Genomic DNA, 20,329 nt, shown 5'->3' on the forward strand with positions numbered 1-20,329 from the left:
TTGTCAGGTAGACTCATTTCCTGTTTTTATCTAAGCACTGAAAGAACATGAACGACCGTCATGAGTTCGGGACAAGTCACACTACGATCCATTTCTTACTATCACAAATGTTTTAACATGAAAGGCAACTTCAATATTTAATTTCTTAACTGAATTCTGCTCACTCTAAAATACACTTTGGCTCAGTAAGTCGTTAACAGAGAATAATTTAACAGCAAAACCATGTTGTTTTTTCACACATATTAACTACTTTTTCTTTAAAGAGCTTGGGTTTTAATTCTGCTAGAATTTCCTGTGTTCTTCCACACCAGCGTCATAGGAAATCCTAGTGTTCTCAAGATTTCTTTCATTTCATTGCACCTGCTTTTCAGGATCAACAAGTTAGTTTACAAGCTTGAAGTCTCAAATTCAAAATACTTACTTGCGGGTGAAATAAGAATCCTGGAGAAGGTCTCAAGTATTTCTCTTTTAAAGCTTCAAGTGGGTCAGTTAGTTTTCTCTTCTCTACTCTGAAAGGTTAAAATTAGATTTTGGAGATGAATCAGTCTCATATATCAATCCCCGCGTACTCGCCGACATTTAAACAGCTAACAATAAAGCAAATGGTAGGTTGCTGGGAAGCACACTAATAAAGATATAAAGACATCTGTTCAGTTCTTGAAGAATACTCCTGGCACTTCTAGGCGCTCAGAGAAAGAAGGTCCTTTTTATAATGGAAAAATCCTATTGAATGACTAGTAATAATAATAATGAGGAAATGTAAAAAATGAAGTCATGAAATCAGAGGCTTTGGTCACAAATTTGTACCTTTCCATTTGAAATGTACACGAAAAGGCTTGGTGATTTCAAAAGCATAAGAACAGGGCTCATTTTAAAAATTAAAGTCATTTTCTATCAAGAAGGTGCTTCCTCAAATCGTCATCATATTTCTTCTACATTTGTGAATGTCAGCAGGAGAGTTTCTAAGCATACTACACGCCCTGCTAGCCGCTCTCAGGCATAGGCAGCTTCTTTTGGATGTTACTGCTGATAAAAAGAGTAGGTGAAAGGGGGGTGGTAGGGAGAGGATGAGGAACTTTTTGAAGACAGGGAGAGATATTATCAAACTTATCAATATAGCCCTTCTGCTCTAGAAATGTTTGTCATTCTATTTTCTATTAAGCATGTAGGAAATGACATCGTGGACTGAATTAATTTCCTTCATGAACCGTTGGTGATTTCCTTTTAAAAGCCGTTAAATAAGTATCCTTTAAAATAGAATCAAAACGAATAAAAACAGCTCCCACTTCTTGAAATTGTACGTATGCTATGTTTTACGTACACTATTTCACTTACTGAAATAGGTGCTCTTATACCCATTGTATGGATTAAAAGTTTAAGACATGGGAAAGCGGAGATTTCAACCCAGGTCTTACACTAAAACTGGTAAGTTTAGGTCTTTCCTGAGTTTGGTAAAATGACATGCCTAAAGCCTCAATTGACACTGATGTACCAGAGAAAAGACTGAGATTAGAGTCAGCAGGAGGGAGGTTAGGAAGTGATGGAGAAGAGTGGAATGGGTGTATGAAGGAACTGGAAGCCCATTGCCCTTGGGAGGGTCTAAGAAAGAGTCTGAGAACTTATCTTCACGAAGGGCTCAGACATATCGCTGAGTTGGAAATACAACCTTACTGGCCACGTGTAACATACAAGCTACACACAAAATATGGAAGATCTGTTTTTCCTTCTTTTTCTTTCTCTGCCACAGAAATGAAAATATAATAATTGTTAAAAAAAAAAAAAAGTGCCCAAGCATGGTAATGATGGCTCTGAGACATTTTTGTACTGTCCTTTTCTATGCCCCTTGTCATGTTCAAGTAACACACTGGCAATGTTTCTTGGTTAATGCATTGAAGATAATACAGGTAGAAAAAGAGTTTGAAGGGAAAAGAGTTTGCAGCTGTGGTACCTATTAAGTCACAGGCGCTCAAAAAAAAATATTGTTGAATGAAGGAATTGAACAAAACTGTCTCTAGATTAAAAAAAAGAATCAGGCAAAAATATCAAATTCTCCCAGCTTAAATAAGTCCAATAAAAAATTATCCACATTTTCCATTAACTCTTGACAATGTTCACGACTTGAATGAGAAAGTAAATGTGAAAATTTGTGGTAATATTTAAAATACATCACAAATTAATTATTGTTATTCATATACTTTGAAGAAGACTAGTTTTTAAAAACTAAATCTTTCTGAATGGTCAAGTGTTACAGAGTACTGTCTAAGAGGCTTTTTATTAGCATATATTCCCCCAAAAAAATTTTTGGATGCATCAAAGGAAACTGGATAATGAAGGCATTAAACAGAGATGTGTTTTTTAAGCCGACCACTCACATTATATACAAAGCGTTTTTGTGATTAATATTTCAGTTACATGGGGCTCCTAAGAGATTTATTTAGAAACAGAATAGGACCAGTACTTATTAAGGATGTGTTCGTAGGTTAACAAAGAGTAAACTCTTGCTATGTCCCATCTCATTCCAAATAACCTGACCAGTTTAAGTACCCACACATATTTGCATTAATCCTTCAGGAGCCTCATTCTTCCGCCACTTGACAACTTGCTTTAAATACGGCTTTCCCATATTTTCCACTTAAAAAAATGTGTTTAAAAATAAATTTATTGTCAAGGGAAAGAACTCTGTGGGCCTATTCCAAAACCCCAAATTCGGAGACATCCAAAAATAAGTACAAACCTAATGAGTTGACTTTCCGAATAAAAAATGAACTCACCAGATCAAACAACTTTACTTTCTGCTTTATAAGAATAATAAAAAAGGTTTGTTAAAAGCCGTAACTTTATAGTGTGAAAACTGCCTTTCATTCTTCTGTCCACATTGAGCGGTCTCCCATCCACCCTTACCTGTAAATAGGGTCCATGAAGAAAGGAGTGGGTCTAGCATGCTGTAAGGAACCATCAGATGCTGGTCTTGGTTCACCGTTGCCTCCTTTCTTTTCCCCAAACACGTGGTTTTTACGAGGCTCTGTCAGCTTGGTCCCACTGGCTCTACTCCTACTGCCCATACTTAGATCCAGGGGTTGGTCTTGGCTTGTGGCCGGCGTCACTGGAGGCTTGGCGGGTACTGAGGTCAAGGGCTTCTCGTCCTTGCGTTTAGTGGTGAGATCAAAGGGAGACTCGGAGCTGCCCTTCTGCAGTTTCTTTACTTCACTTGGTGACTGGGGTTCCATTTTCAAAGGTAACGATCTCAAGTCTCTATCAGGAAATGGGTACATTGATTGAGAGAATGCTGGAAAAAACGGGAGGGGAAACATGGAAGGGTAAGGTAAAGCTCCAACTTTTTTGTCTTGCAGCCCCACCAGTCCTGCTGAACCAAAGTATTTCTCAGCAATAGAAGCGATAGCCTTTATAGAATCATTCACAGCTCCTGACACCGCAGTCTGCTCCTCTAAAGATGGTGAGAAAATGGAATGATTGCTGTGTTCTTTCTTATTATGTATTGAAGCCAGATTCGGAAGAGGGCTTACTTTGTCTTTGAACATTTTACCATTTTCTTTACATTTCTCTTTATCACTTTCAATGTCACTTTCCAGATCAGAGCCCGAGGTGGTTTCCAGGTCACTGCCACTTGGTGTACTGACATCATCAAGGTCACTACTCTCTGACTGGTCACTGATTTTCTCAAGGGGCCTCTCTTCAGAGGACCTCTCGGGCTGGAACTCCACTGGCTTATCGTCCCCTACAGGTGGGTGTTTAGATAGTGCCTTCAAAATATCCTGTGTAGCTGGCAGTATCTGAGGATGTGTCATGAGGGGACTTTGACTTTTGTTTGTCTGTTCAGTACTTGACAGTCCTTTAACAGGAGAACTAGCAGGTATCAAAGGAGGCCTGTGGTACAAGCCGGAAGGAAACAGACCAGGGAAGCTAAAAGAAAATCCAGGAGCTGTTGGAAAGGTAAGACCAGCAGGATGCCTATTGGCGCCAAAATAGTCAGCAAGGCCCGGGTTGGCATGACTCATATTAACCATGGACGTTTTATCCATAGCTGGGGTTCCAGGAAGTGAAATGCCTTGGCCAAAAAATCCACCTGCCGCAAAATGGTTCTTGCCCTCACAAAACCTCCTGTGTTTATTTAAGGAAGACGTAGTGCTGAACATTTGTCCACAGTCTTTGCACTTGATTTGGGTTCTGCAATCAGCATGCATGCGCTTATGACGACAAAGGTTTGAAAACTGAGTATAGGATTTATGGCAGACCTCACCTGTGTGCAAACAACAAAAAAGAATCTCAGGCTTTATAGCAATTGCTTCTGAATTTAGCAAGTATCACAATTGGTTTACCCCAGATTTCAATTAGGAAGCCAGGAAAAGACGTCGGAGGCACCAAAGTGGGTGCTCCAAACACAGAAAACCCCGTTTCACTAGATTCCAAAGCAAGGCATCCAACCTGACAAATGTCTTGAGACAGCACAAATATTTCATATATATATAAATATTCTGTCATCCCCATTGCATAATATTTTGTATCATATTTGTGTATTTAAATATTTATTAAAAAGTCAAATTCCAGCATGCATCGATTTCCCACCCAATTACTACACTAACAGAATCTTTACGATTAAATTCTTAAGACGTACTAAACATTACACAGAACAGGAACCCCTTTAAAATTTTAGACCGTTTAAAGAATTCTATATTGTAGGCATCAACACAAAATAAAACAGCCTTTCCCTCGACCAGAAACTTCACCTTTATTCCCGCTCCCCTTGGGGAAAAAGCCTGTGACTGCTCTACCATTATTTAATTTGTATTATATCATATGCTCTCATCATTCACACATCAAAGCCACACAACAATGTACATTGTGTATTCTGAGACATTTTTAACAATCATTTTCATGATTTGAGAAAGACTGACATAATTTACAATGGCGCTATTTTAAGCCTGCAAAGGAAACTAAATTGAATGTAGCCCATCCTGCATTGCTGGTTCCCATGAACTATGATCACGTCCTCTGACTTCCCCTCACACCAGTGGTTGTGCTAACCTTCCTGCATTTATGAAACCCCGTCCTTGGGAAACATGTCCACTTGTTGTCATATCTTCACGGGTTATCTCCGGGCTTGACTTCTATGTGGTACAGCCAACTACAGTAAGCAGGGGAGAGTGCGCTGAATGCTATAATCCAGTAAGAACACAGCAGTGGGTGCAGCTGGGAAATAACTCTCGTCCCCAAGAATTTGCCAGAAAAGTAAAACATCTTCTTCCTCATATATGTGTGAATAGATCTAAGTACATTTTAAGATGGAACTCCGTAACCCTTAATAATTCCTTTGCTAGGTAGGAATCTTACTCAATACACGGCCTGGCAGGATTATAGTATCCATTCCCCAAGCATCACACCTTTTACGTTACTTTAATAAAGATGAGCTCCCTTTATGTGTGAGCTTACTTTCATGCTTCTGTGCACGTTTTAATACATGCAGAAACATGATATGCCTTGTTGGTAATTGTTGAAACCAATTTATGTAAGAAATTAAATTGAAGACAAAATGCAACACTTATTTCTTTCATGTGACGACTGCCTTTAAATTAAGCTCCTAAGTCAAAACAATAACAATTTAAAAAGAAAATTCAAAGAAGACTTTATAGACCTTCAGTTATACAAAACTCATCCAGAACTTGGATTATCCCACACACAACCAAACAGGAAGTACCAAGTGATAGTGATTCTATTTCTTTTACTACTAACAATTAAAATGCATTGCTACACATATCAATGTGCTTAGTAATATTAAAGGCGCTTTCAACTGTGGAATGATTTATGACATTGTAGAGACTATAACATGCATTTTAATGGGAAGAGAAGATGTGAGTGATTTCTTTTCAAGTTATTCTACTGGAATATGGACCAGAGTCTGCTTTAAAAATATATACTAGTTAACCATATACAATAAATACACATACTGTTTAAATTATTTGATACACTAATTAAAACCATATGAAGTAGAGGGTAGAAACATGAGACTCTCGCTAGTTATACTAATTCAGCTATGAGCAACAACAAGAAATAGTAAATAAAATATTGACGGAATTATAAATGTGCACTCATTAAGAAAGTGACACCTCTCCTCTGGGCATTAAAAGGCGTTGAGAAAAGATCTTGATGGGTATTCAAACAAGGTCTAAGTTTTTGAAAGGTTAGCAATGTGTTACCAAAGAAATGTTGCTCTCTACACTTCTTTCTAATAGCTGGATAGATTTAAGAAAATCAAGAGTAACAGAGGTGCATCTGACTTTCCTGGTTGTAGGCTCTGTTACACCAACGAATGGTGTTTGTCTCAGGTCCCAAGAACACAGAATCCGGGATGTCTCCTTAGGCAGAGGCTTTGTTTTTTCTCACTTGAAGATCTGGCCTGGCCCACCACAAACCACCAGGCCTCCAGGTAAGTGGCTCAATTGATGCTGCAGTCTATACTCTACTGTAATCTTCTCAGTAATAAGGAATTAGCCAGCAGCTAACATTGCATTTTTCTACTTATTAAACAAATTAAGAGGTATTTGGAATATATTCAGCCTATTAGAGCATATGGTTTCTATTTGGGAAGGCTGGAGGTTTCTGTAAAGGCAGTGAGGAATTGCCTTAGCACTGATGACGCTGGGCTCAAGCTTGGTGGCACACTGTAATAAGAGACAGTTGCCATAAACACACCAGGGGGGCTAAATCGTGGTGTGTGGCCTTCTGGTGAGAAACAGATATCAACTCTAGGTGAACCTCCTCCACTCCAAAGTCTCCACACCAACTCCTCTTTTGTTCTGAAATTACACGGCTATTATTCACAATTACTCCATGGTCCTCTGTCAGATTTTATATTTGAAGAATGCCATCTGCTATTTAAATTTACCAATAATTGCTGAAAATACATTCATGGGAAATAGTCTGCACAATCTGATTGGAAAGGGACACCCTACAGTGCTTTAAAGCAAAACACTTGATTTCAACACAATTAAAATTCCAGATCCCAGAATTTTAGATGATAGGAATTTCTATTTTCTGACTTTTACTTTAAATAATAGAGAAAGCATTGAATGGGTGATCATACTTCACTGTGGTCAATTCCTCCCTATTTTCCACCCAAACACAAGAAATTTATCAAAATTCATTTCTGAAAAATCAGAAATAAATGAACTATGTATATGTCTGTAGCACTTGCAAGTACATTTTAGGGCCTTACGACCTAGAGTCAGGAATGTCTTTTTGAGACAAGAAGTCTAAAATTTCCATTGTATACTTTATTTCCCATGACTTTCAACAGAGCTTCCTCAAGGGAGACTAGAGAGCACCCTTTTGTTTCTCTGCTAGTCCTCTTTACTCCACCAGGGAACAGAAGAACATATGAGCAAAACAGGATGCTCGGGTAAGCTGGAAAGGGAAAGAAAAGCTCTCTTGGTGCTTGGAAACACAAAAGAGGGCTGTGTAAAGGCAAAAAGGAGGAGCGTTAGTCTCTGGCATCTCCATGTTGGCACTGAAAATTAGTTTTTTTTCCATCGGGTCCTGTAGTAGTGTCTCATATACCTACTACAAACCATCGAATATTTGTCAGAGAAACTGTTTTGCAAGGGTTCCCAAGTCAGAGGTTTTGCCAACTCCTGAGTATGTTTCATCCAGTTCTATGCTTATCTGGATCCAAAATCTGTCTTAAATTTTGTAACACAGCTCAGTGAGTCACTGTGTTTATATGCCCAGCCGAGCAATAGATGAAAAGAAGTCCAGAGTCGTTGCCCAGATGGACTAAGAACAACTGATTTTCCATATGAAACATTTCAGCACAATACAGAGAAGAGGGGTGGGTGGACAAGAGAGGCAAATGAGGGCTGAGCTGTACTTGTACTAAAGCGCTCTGTACAAGGATATTCTAAGTAGGTGGTCAGATTGGATGTCCCCTGGAAATACACTGCCCGTAAATCTGCCTTAGTGCAGTGGGTTATAGAAGCAGCATGTCCAGCATCAAAGTGAAAATGTTCTGCTTTTCAAGTAACTGAGAACTACCGATCTGCAACCTGTGATCAGCAACAAAGGGTAGATTAAAGGGCATTTTATCCCACCCACAACACACACACACACACACACACACACACACACACACACACACACACACATACACACACAAAGTCCTAATAAGCCTCCTTGCCAGGTGGGGTTCTTCTAGCTCTTTCTGATCCAGAACAGGTTTTTCTCACTTCATCTGGTTTAGTGGTATCTGCGATTTGCTGTTTTACAAAGCCACACACATTTTCAGTATGAGACAAATCTCGTTGTCTCTATTAAATCCCACAACCTGGGGACGCTTCCTTTACATTATTTAACGACTTCTCTACCTGTTATTGATTCCATCTAAAAGAAAACACCCCAGGCATCATAGACAAAACACCATAGATCTGGTTATAAAAGATTTTCTTGTAATAGAAAATAGCCCAACTGGATGAGACCATAAATCGCTAATTCAGAGGGCCCCCTCATGGCCATGCATGGCCCACCCTCCTGATCACAGTGCCTTTTGGATAAGAGACAGTTGCAGGAAGGAGGGCTGGAGTGTGAAAAACTTACAGATAAAGGGCTTCACACTGCTGTGGATGTGCTTGTGTTGTTTGAGGCCCGACGAAGTGGCAAACGTTTTGCCACACTCCGGGCACGCGTGGGCCCGGGCACCAACATGCTGAGAGCGGATGTGCCGCTGAAGGTTGCTAGGGTCCGTGAAAACCTGCTAGGAAATGAGTACTGATTAATCAAGAAACTTAATTCTAGGACACAAGAAAGAAGACCAGGAATAACTCAAGAAGGAATTTTGTGTATTTGTTCTGTTTTTATTTGTTTACCCAAAGACCGAAAGAAAGTCGTATTTCCAAAGTGTCAGCCTCTCTAGGGTCAGGACTTACAAATTATTCAGTTTTGTATACTTAGCACAAAGTACCCGCTGGTATCAGTTGAACAAAATAATTAATGGCATTATTAGAGCACATTTAAGGGCTTTTTGATTCTATTTAGAGTGAATGGAGTTGGATAATAAAAATGCAGGCCATGACATTATTAAAAACTGGTGTGCTATTTACACCCTTTAAACAAAGAAACACTATGTACAAAATTGGGGGGATTTTGACTCAAGTATCCCAAATCTATTCAAGGAGTTCCCCTAGGGTATAAATTCTAACACAGTGTTTCATTAAGTTACCATTAAGCTAAAATCATTCCTTCGGACATGGTACTAAGAAAACCAAACAAACGAACAACAAACAAACAAAAAAAGAAATAGGAAAAAGAAAAAGCTACCCACACATCAGGGAGCAAAACATCTCTAAAGACAAAGTCGAATGTCCCAATTTCCACTGGCATGAGAAAAGATATTCAAATGTTATGAAAAGTTTTTGGAAAGAGAACTCAATTTTCGTGACACCAGGACATCTTTTCGTTAACTGAGAAACATGAAAATTCAATGATGTGAATTGCCGTTCCCGTGGTTCACAGTTACGGTCAAGGTGAAGGGCTTTCGTTTCACTCTTAACGTTGTTCAGTCCTGGCCACTAAGGCACTACACTTTTAATTAGAACCGAGTCATAATTTATGGTGGGGACTTCGGTGGAAAAACCTGCAAATGTAGGAGTCTCCCATTCTTTCTGAATAGGCATTCAGAAACTTTATGGGATTTCCTCACAAACTGATCTTAAAAGAAATTAGTAATGTGCATTGGATACAATTTTCACTCTCCATTAAGGCTATAAAACAACCCCACGCTGGAAAGCCAGTAGCGGAACCAGGAATTTACCAAGGATGTGTGACACTTAGTTCTGGAACTCACCATCAAACCTTGTTTCCTCCCTTACAAAAATAAGAGGATACCCACTAAGTGTTTCTATACACTGTGCTAATGCCTTGTAGCACACAACACTCCATCTACTTTTCTCAGGATATTTATAGTTTCCCCTCTCAAGGCTTGTTTTTATATACCGTGGCAAATGATGGATTAAGAGAGAGCAGGATGACACAGAGGGGCCAAGTAGTCTACAAATTCACTGTACCTTGGCACAGTTCTCACATTCATAGTGCTTTCCACTGTCATGTGACATCTGGTGGCGGATTAAATTGGACTTCCAGTTAAATGCCTTGGGACACTGATCACACTTGTATTCCCTCTCTTCAGTATGTGACAACATGTGTTTCTCCAGGCTGTTAAGAGAACAATTGATTTAATAGGACATGGTGACCAAGAACACATTCATAAACAGAACGTCACTTTATTACTAATCCAACTGGCAATTAAAGAAAGAAGAGGGAAAGGAGTTGAGTCGGAGAAGGAAAGAGAGGAAACAGGCTTGCAACAGACAAAAGTACGTTTTATGTTCCCTAGACTCTGTCTCTCAGCAATCCAGAGAAGTACCCCTGTTGTTGGGAAATAAATCTGATTCAGCTAGCAGAGTTTAGGTGCCAATTTAGGGGAATGATAAACAACTAGCGAGCTGTCCAGTTCTGGATTTGTTACACAGTTCTAGCCGCAACATGTATTGCTGTTACCCACTTAATTCAATCACAAACACTCAAATAGGAAACATTAAGAAAGCGCTTAAGAACATGCAGGAAGCTATTCTATCTACTGTATATAACGCTTACACTCAACAAGGCACTTTTATTCCTACTCAAATCACCATATGGGAAAGTGAGCTGTAAGCTAACTATTCAACAAGCAACTTCCCAATGCAACCAATATAATGGATGGTCAGACAGATGGACCGATGAATGAACATGTATGCATATAGATAGAAACATTATCTAGAAAAAAATATATAAGTATATATACTATAATCTAAGATTATATATATACAACCTATGAATTAGGGAGGAAAGAAAAGTATATCGTATTATAAGTGGATGCACTAGTAAAGCCCCTCAAAAGAAAAACAGGGTTAGAATTTTCTCACAAGCATAGCTTCTCTATGTTTTAAAGCTTAGACTATTTTACCTTCTCAAATGTTTCCTTCCCTCTCTAAAATTTGAATATGAAATCTGCATGAATAGAATGAAAAGTAAATATTATAGATAATGGATTACTGTGATATTCAGAAGATGTCTGCGACATTTTTGTTAATTAAACACACACACATAACACATTAGGATACTACTCCCAAATAAAGTAACCAGAGCTCCTCAGAGAAATAGCCTGTTTCAAATGTGAAGCATGAAATACACAAGATGGGCCTTGAACATCTTGTTATGGCAAAAAGCAAGAGAGTTATAGATCGTGTCAAAAAAATTAGGGTGCCAACCTGAAGAGACACCCACTGACTAAAGATGGGGAAATTTAAGCATCAGTAAGAGTAATAATCTCATCTTTTAATGATAATGATACTCAGAAACAAACGGAACCTCACCAGTTACCCCAGGAAGATGCTGAGAAGCCAAGTCATTATTCTGAAAACTAGTAAATAAGAGGAAAAACTCATGTACACATCCTGCCTCTCCTATACGAACTGTCCTTCAGGGTGAGCAAATAAACAGTGAGGGGAAGTTTCTCTACATAGAATTAATCCAGATAATAAATAATGAAAGAACGGGGGGAATTAGAATACATTCATTTTGCAGCCCCTAAAGAATGAATGAATCTAGGCAATCCATTATATGCCTCCTGGTGGAAATAAATGATACCATCAATGAGGTATTCTTCCTAAAATACTGAGCCTAAATCTGATCACAGCTTGGGATGTAACCATGAGTATACAGAGGAAACAGAGGAGATGGAGAAAGACGTTAAACAATACCAAGGGGATATAATCAGCAGAATACAGACTGGAGGAAATGCTACAGGAAAAAACACTCATTAACTTCTGCATATAAACTGTAATGAGAAAGAGGGAGAGAGACTTACTGGCTTTGACTGGGGGAACCTATAAATTAAGAAATATAAGAGGGACGTCAACCAATTGCCATGATGGACCTTATTTTGATCTTAATTCAAACCAGAAAACTCTAAAAATAATGAAATGACTGGGGGGAATTTGAACACCGACTGAATATTTGATAGTATTAAGGAACCATTATTTTTAAAATGAGCTTATGTTTTACAGTCCTTACTTTCTACAGACACATACTGAGCTATTTATGAATAAAATGACATAGTGTCCAGGATTTGTTTCAAATAATCCAAAATGAGTATAGCTGAGACAAGATAGGCCTCGTGTGATAATTACTGAACCTGAGTGTATGGGTGTTATTACACCGCCCTCTCTAGTTTTGTGTGTATTTGAAATCTTCCATAATAAAAAGGTATATTAAAAAAAAACTGACTACCAAGCATGCGAGCACTGTTTCTTCCTTATATTTTATTTTTCTGTGAAATGAACACTCTAAGTTTGAGAATCAAGTAAGACCTCTGTGTACCTAGAATATGTTATCCAGTGTTTGTACACACCATGTGCGTGGAAGTGTGTGTGAAAAAATGATATGCCCTTTCTCATATCTTGATAAATTAGAAACACCTTTCCATATTTTTCTCCTCCTCAGTTTCCTCCTTCCACTTCTATTCATATTGGCACATGAACTTATTTTTCCTGCCCTATGAGTCAGTCGACTTGGTAATGCTATTCTATTTGAGCACCAGTGGCGATATCTCTGTGAACAAAAGGTACCAGGAGAGTACAGGTGTGTGGAGTCACAAGAATGTCCCTATCTTTATCTACAATATGTAACCCTCTGTTTGTTACACAGGTTGAAATGTTAACCAGAGAGTTAAGAGAAAGATATCAACAATGGCAGTTAACATTGAACTGAGTCAGGGACATCTTCCAAAATCGTTGTACACATTGCTATTCATACTACTGTCTTTAGCAAACTATCAAGGCATGCCATTTTATGACATATATTATATTCCAATATGCATCTCAAATCATAAACTCTGAAACCTAGTGGTAAAAGATTGTCCTATACATTGAGACTTTTTCTTGCCTCCTAACTCCAAGGGTGTGATATTGTTTTAAGAGTAACCACAAAAGGGGGAAAAAGATAGCAAAGTAAAGGAAACTTTCTCTTTTTTTGCTTCTTCTAATCCAGCATAAAACCCATATTGTTCCATGGAATGATCAGCTGTCAGCTAATCAGTGATAGAAAATAAAAAGGCAAGTGGTTCTTGCAAAAGCAAATGTTCATTGCTTTCATAAACACAGAAGTATCCAGTCAGTCATTAATGAAACTTCACTTTTCATAGAATTTTATCCCAATTTATAGAGCTTTGCTTAGCCTTCTGGGTTCAACCTTTGTTTCTCGCCCCCCTTTTTTTTGGAGGGTGGTATTCTTTTCTTAATATTTTACACAAAAGATACAGAACAGAATAATATATCATGTCAAGAAAGGAATTCTCCTTTGTTTAACATATAAAACAATATCGGTTTCAATAAAGTGGAAAATATTCAGGGCACATAGGTGCTGCACTGGCTAAATTATATAACCCAGAATATCACCTGGATGACTGATATCAGGTCGCATAGTGACATGATATATCCATCTGGCTGAGCTACTGAAAAGTGAGTTTTGAGGGTTCATCCAATGCCAGATAATTAGGTTTCCTTATTGTTTTCTATTGAATGTTTGACTGAAGGAGCTAAATCGACAGTTGGTTTTGGCATTAAGTAGCACTGACTCAGGCTTAATCTTATACCTAGTCAGAGTAAGAAGCTTTCTCTACCTAAGAAGTATTGCTATACACAACATTTTAGCGTTCAGTCTGTCCATTTTTGTTTTATAATATGCTATCCATTATTTTTTATAACAAAATAGAAGGAAATATACTTACTCTCTGGCATCAGAGATATGGCTTTACAGTATAAGTACTTTTCTTACCTGCTGGTATTTAGTAGCAGGTAAGGAAAGTATTTTCATTTTGGTTTTTAATTTGGCACAATGTATTTAGGAGACATACTGTGACGGGTTTTGATTACAAATCCATGTTTTACCAAACATACATAACGGATTTATTCTCTATGTGGGTTTTTATTAAGTAGTAAAGATAAGTTTAAAGGGTACTGGGAAAACCCTCTTAGCCCCCAAAATGTTTTCTCCCTAATAGCTAGATTAAGCCTGAATTTTCAAAGCTAGACAGATTCATTCTTTTGACTCAGTCTCCTCAAGGAATGGGTTATACTTGATGCCTTTTTGGTCATCTATGCATTAAAATGGAATGAAACCCTTTCCTACGAGAAGAGAGATGCGGGGCAATCAACAGAGGTGAAAGGAGAAAGAGGAAGAGGAGGCACTAAGGAAAGAAAGGAAACAAAAAGGTAAATTAAAAGAGGTGAGGTGTCCAAGACAAACTGTGAGTAATTCACATCCTTGACTAAGGCTGGCTGATATACTCCCATACCCATTTAAACACAGTGTTTTTATGTTCGTTGAAATTCTGATTATAGGTTCCAGATTTAAAAGCAAAGTAATGAATACAATTATTAAAATTGTTTGTGGACCAAGGCAAAAACCATTAGGTAGAAAAAACAAACACACAAACAAAAAACTTATTAGCTGGCTAAACACCTTTCTGATCTGAAAGACCATTTTGTAGCATAATTATCAATACAGTTTTCAAAACATAGGTTCCAGGGTTGTTGTTTTCTTTAACAGAAATTTTTTAAATGTTCTTGAATTAAATTCAAAGGGCTATGAAAAGTTAATATTATCACTGAAATATGTTTTCATTTTGTTAAAAATGAGTATTATAGAATTATTTCATTTAGATCGTGTTTACTTTTTCCTTTTTTGAAAATTCAATATTTTCTTCACTGAACATGCTTCTCTTATTCTTTTATAAGAGAATATAATTATTATTCTTATTATTTTCTTATTTCTTATTTCTTATTCTTATTTCTAATTATTATTCTTATTCTTTTATATATGTGCGATTTAGATAAATAGTTGAAATTAAATCCATAGATTACACTGATCTATCAAAAGACTACCTATCTTCATTAAGTAAGTACCAGCACAGTCTCTTTTTTATCGTCTAAATGTTTCTAGAGGGTCACTTTTCTGTTTGGTGTATAATTAGATTAACTAGCATCATTGTTGCCTCCTCTACTCTTGATACCTCCTCTAAGTTACGTTTTACTATAATGTTAAACTTTCAATTGGCAATAACCCTCCTTAAATAATAAAAGTATTATTTTCTATCTGGCATCAAAATAACTAATTCTAACTTCACTGCAAATATTCGACAGGTGAGAATTTCCAGGGGAAAATGATTTCTGAACGTGTGACTAACACATTTGTCCAGCTCATTGCTGTTCCAAATTTCCCATTTGCATCAATTCTGAAAATTCAGCATAAACATTTTACTGTAGAGTAAATAAACACGTTTTTGTAGTGCAACATGCCATGTCTAACCTTTGCAAATCGGGAAACACTTGGTCACATTCCTTACACTCCTGAATTGCATGTATCTCTCGGAGATCATTTTCACTCTCGAGTTTTTGTTGAAAGTCCTCCTCTACCATGGAGAATGCCGAGTGGGGTGTGCTGCATGGGAACTTCTGGTGATCCGCTAGTTCAGCCTTGGACTCAAAGAGCTGGTCACAGTCCTCACAGCGGTATTGCCGTTCTTCTGTGAAAATAATTCAGGTGTTATCAGAACTAGGTGATCAGGAAGTGCCACCACACACTGGCAGTTCTTATCGAATTATGGAAGACATAATAGAAATTATTTGGTTGTCCTTTCCACCACTTCCATTTTAACATGGATTAGAAATAGTAAATGTAGGGACTTCCCTGGCGGTCCAGTGGTTAAGACTCCGCACTTTCACCTCAGAGGGCACGGGTTTGATCCCTAGTCGGGGAACTAAGATCCCGAATACCGTGCAGTGTGGCAAAAAAAAAGAAAAGAAAAAAAAATTAAATGTAAAGAAGCCAGGACAAAGCCTACAACAATAACAGAAGTGATTGCCGTGGCTCCCGTATAGCTTTCTTATCAGATAAAACTTTATGACGAAACCCTTCCAGGGTTTAATATTCACAGGATATTAAAAGTCATAATGACCACTTACTGAGCATCATTATGTCCTCAACCCTGTACATGGATTATTGATATTCCTAAAACCTGACCATGAGGAATTATATGTCAGATTTGGATCCCAATTTTTAGATGAGGGTATGGATGCTCAGAGAAGTTCAGTAACCAGTCAGGGATCATAGAGCTAAATGGTTATGTCAGACTCTGAACACACACCTCTGTTCCATACCCTTCTCGCTGTGCCATGTTACCTGGACGGGACATGGGACAGAGTCCCTGTCTGAGCCGTACTTAAACCTGGCTGATATCAATAAACTTGGAAATGCTTTAACGTTCGTCATGACTTATAATGTGACACAGCGTGATTTTAGCACTTTTCTAGGCTCATTTATGTTCCCTCAGGGCCAGTGCTAATTGGCATGGCTTTGTTAAACAGCCAGCATGTCATGCATTTGCGCTTTAAATCACTAAGATAAATAAATGGTAATAGTGGGGACCAGAGATAAAATGCTACGGAGTGTCAGGTAGTGACGCCATTGCTTCTATTCTTTTCATTGGAATAGCTTTCAGCCCACTCATGAGGCCATACTATGCACTGATCACACAGATATCATCACAGAAGTCCTGCAAACAGCTCACAATGCTGAAAGTCACAGAGGACAGCAACACGATACATCATCCCTGTGTTACAGACCTGCAGCCAGGACCTATATCCAGTTATTCATTGACCGAATGCTTTTGAGGGAATATTTTAGTCACCTACTGAATGTGAGGCATTTTGCTAGGGAATGAATACATAAGAAACCCAAGGGGATACACATGTGAACAACTAGTGTGACACATCTTATGACAGGTGCATGCACAGGCCTAAATTAGGAGCCCAGAGGAATATACCAAATCCATCTACCCTGAGGAAGAGAGGGTTCAGCAGAGATTTTGTAATGAGGAAGAATCAGCCAGGTGAAGCCGGATGAGGGAAGACATTGCAGGCGGTGGGAATACCATGGACCAATGACGAAGGCAAGATAGAGCAGGGCAGGCTCGTGGAAAGGCAAAGCTATAGTAAAGTGTGACAGGTTTATAGGGTGCATGTAGGGGAGGAGTGGGCAATGAAGTTAGAGAGGGTCGCAGGTCACGAGGGGCTTTTTAGGTCCATGCTAAGAAGGGTACAGGAAGCCACTGAAAGTTGGAATGCCCCATTGCAGCTTGAGAAGCCAAGCAGGGAGGTCAAACGGGTCGCTGCTGCTGTGATCCATATACGATACTGGTTCCGTTTAAACTAAACCAATAACAAAGGGGCCAGAAAAGTAAAGAAGTTAGTATGTAGATTCAGTAGGGTTTGTCACCTTTGGACTTGGTTAAAGAAGAGGGAGCTATTTTAAAATAAATCACCTCAGCTGTAAGACAGGTTTCTCAATAACATAAACTAGGTAATGGAAACGTTTCCTATAGTTTGTGACACTATTCACATGTTTAAGATCTAAATTTAGGATCTCAGCCAGCAGTCTGAAAACAAACAACCTCCAGGCCTATGAGAAGGCATAGGCTTTAGAGACAGCAAGACCTCGGTTTGAATGCTACCACTTTCTAGCCATGTGGTCTTGGCCAATTTACTTAGCCTTATATGGCCTCATTTTCCTACCTGTATAATGGAAATAATTCCTTTCTTACAGGTTTGATCTATGTCTAAAAGACTAAATGAGACACTAAATAGAGAGCATAAAATATCTAGCATACAGTAGGTGTACAATGCATGTGTTTTATTTTCTCTTTTCTAAGAAACATTAAATCCTAGAAGTATGAAATACAAATCACCATGTAAACATCATAAACATTATATTTAACATATCGGGTATATGTATGGATATGGGTATGACACATTGAAAATGAAAAGCAACCGATGGGTTCCAGAGTGTTGTAAAGGCAGGTAATTTATGAATGGTAGCCCGAAAAGAAAAATAGTCACCTCCATTTAGGCTTTTTAGAATAGTACAGTAACCATTTATATTTAAAAAAATAATTGTTTGAAAACCTTTTTAGAGCAAACATTCACTGATGAAAGATGCCTTGTACGAGAGACAGCCCAAATTATTATTATTTTTTATATCATCTGAACACTCCCTGCTGTCAAAGAGCCCTTTCCCACTGGGTCAGGCTCCCCATTCAGGCTCAAATTCTACCAGGCTAGTTAACAAGTCTGGGTTTCTGAGGCCATTGACTTGTCACAGTTTCTAAGAAGAAAACAAGTTCCAAACGGCTCCTCAAAATACAACTGGTATAATCTACAAAGAGGCAGAATGCAGCTCAGCCAAAGGAGAAAAATGTTCAAGTAAAGAGCCAGCCAATAGTGGTAGCTTTCTTTGCAGGAGCTACAGATGCAGAGGCTGAGGTTCTCCTGTTTGGAAGGCCAGAGAGATGGGAAGTGGAGCCATCCTCACCTCTCACTGGTAACCCTTCCCAGTGGTCCTTCCAACTATAAAAACACTCTAGAGACACCACTAGATTATGCTAAATCAAATCACATTATATGAGGGGAGAGAAACAGGAAAAAGAAAGAAAACAGTCTTAAACGCTCATCCCAATGATACAATCAATACAAATAAAATTTCCTTTCACTCTTCCCTAAATATACATCACTAGTAATTATAATTCTTTTTTTTAATTATAATTCTTTTTGATCCCCCCTTCTTTAATTTAGAATAGGTCTCTAACAAATACAAATTCCTCTGGCTCTAAAATTTCCTCATCTGTACTTTTCTCCCAATCCTCATGCTCCAGCCCTCTCCCATATGGTCACGCTGGCTAGGATTTTACTCAAGTAGAAATACTTTTCCCGGTAATAGAACATTACGTGGGAGAAACAACTGCTAGATATACAAAAGCCCAAGACCAAGCTCCCTGAAATGACTTTTGTACAGTGAAAGGACTCTCACTATAGTCTAAGGCATTGACAAAAGGTTGACGTATGTGATGTCTCAGTCCAAATATTCAAAATTCCTCTGACCTCCATTTCAGAGAAGACCTCTGCTTCCTTTAGCTTCACCGTAATATTAGCCAGATGTCATACCAAGAAAATAGCTACTCTATGAGAAGGAATTTCTTAAACCTGACATTGACTACCCAGGGAAACTAACAAGTACCAAGTGTGACGGACCCTTTGGCATGCTCCATCACAATCTCCAAATGAGGGTGGCGCGGATGGTGGCATGAGTGGTACTAACCGTGGATATCCGGTGCCATAGTGTCATGGGGATAGTCTTCACTCTTCATGAACAGCAGGAGCTCCTCTCCTGGTGCAATGTCTGCAACTACTCTATAAAATATCTTCAAGAGACAATGAAGGGGTGGGGGGAGAGAAAGAGAAGTGAATATTAAGAAAGGGCAAGATATACACTAAGATAACTGTACATTTTCCCGTACCTTAACAAAAATATTCCTTTTTATTTTCATCAAAAGAACTAGCTTTCCTGTTTTATACACTGAGAACTAGCCCTCTGATGACAAATGGAAAGCTGTGACTCTCATGCCAATTCATAAATCTTTTCCAGCTCCCACTTCACAAATCAAGTTTTCTTAATGCGAGCCTTGCTGTGTCACATACACCCTGTGTAATGTTTAACAAAGAACAATCCCTTCTCTGAATTCCTTACTCTAGGGAGCCACACACATACTCAGAGAGTTGAATGTGTCTTGCGTTATCCAGCAGTGGCCTAGCGAAGACTGGCAGGGGCACAATTACTCCCCTCGAGCATGTTCTCAAAAGTAGCACCTTCTCAACAAGGAGCTTTGAAGGTAATAGGCTGGAGGGACACAACATAAAGAATCATGACAACAATATCTGTGGAGAACATAGTCAAAGGAGAGCATTTGGTTTTTTAAAAACTGAATCCCTCTTTTACCAATCAAAAGTGCCACTCACGGGCTTCCCTGGTGGCGCAGTGGTTGAGAGTCTGCCTGCCGATGCAGGGGACGCGGGTTCGTGCCCCGGTCTGGGAAGATCCCACATGCCACGGAGCGGCTGGGCCCGTGAGCCATGGCCGCTGAGCATGCGCGTCCGGAGCCTGTGCTCCCCAATGGAAGAGGCCACAACAGTGAGAGGCCCACGTACCGCAAAAAAAAAGTGCCACTCACAGGTCCAGGACCTGCCATCATGACCCAGATACTGATCCCACTCTTTGAAAGCAGGCATTATGCCTTCAATTGATTCCTTTACCAGGGTTTGGGGGTGGTGCTTATTCCTCTTACTTTCTAGCAAAATGCTGATGAGAGGAAGGATTTAAGAAATCCATTAATAAC

At 38.8% G+C, this 20,329-nt stretch overlaps 1 protein-coding gene across 20 annotated transcripts in view; it reads right to left on the reverse strand.

The window, feature by feature from the left end:
- Nucleotides 1-20,329, reverse strand: part of MECOM (MDS1 and EVI1 complex locus) — a 567,851-nt gene that overhangs the window by 28,864 nt on the left and 518,658 nt on the right. For 9 of the 20 annotated variants that reach the window (XM_032630277.1, XM_032630275.1, XM_032630273.1 and 6 more), the window contains 6 exons: nucleotides 19,255-19,357; nucleotides 15,412-15,628; nucleotides 10,071-10,218; nucleotides 8,605-8,758; nucleotides 2,902-4,258; nucleotides 422-509 (listed from right to left, as the gene is read on the reverse strand). In XM_032630277.1, the coding sequence (XP_032486168.1) occupies nucleotides 422-509; nucleotides 2,902-4,258; nucleotides 8,605-8,758; nucleotides 10,071-10,218; nucleotides 15,412-15,628; nucleotides 19,255-19,357 (2,067 nt within the window). Of the gene's footprint in view, nucleotides 1-421; nucleotides 510-2,901; nucleotides 4,259-8,604; nucleotides 8,762-10,070; nucleotides 10,219-15,411; nucleotides 15,629-19,254; nucleotides 19,358-20,329 lie in introns of all 20 variants that reach the window. The other 11 variants (XM_032630274.1, XM_032630272.1, XM_032630278.1 and 8 more) reach the window with 3 other exon arrangements.

The sequence above is a fragment of the Phocoena sinus genome, chromosome 4 (assembly GCF_008692025.1).
Source record: "Phocoena sinus isolate mPhoSin1 chromosome 4, mPhoSin1.pri, whole genome shotgun sequence".
Lineage (NCBI taxonomy): Eukaryota > Metazoa > Chordata > Mammalia > Artiodactyla > Phocoenidae > Phocoena > Phocoena sinus.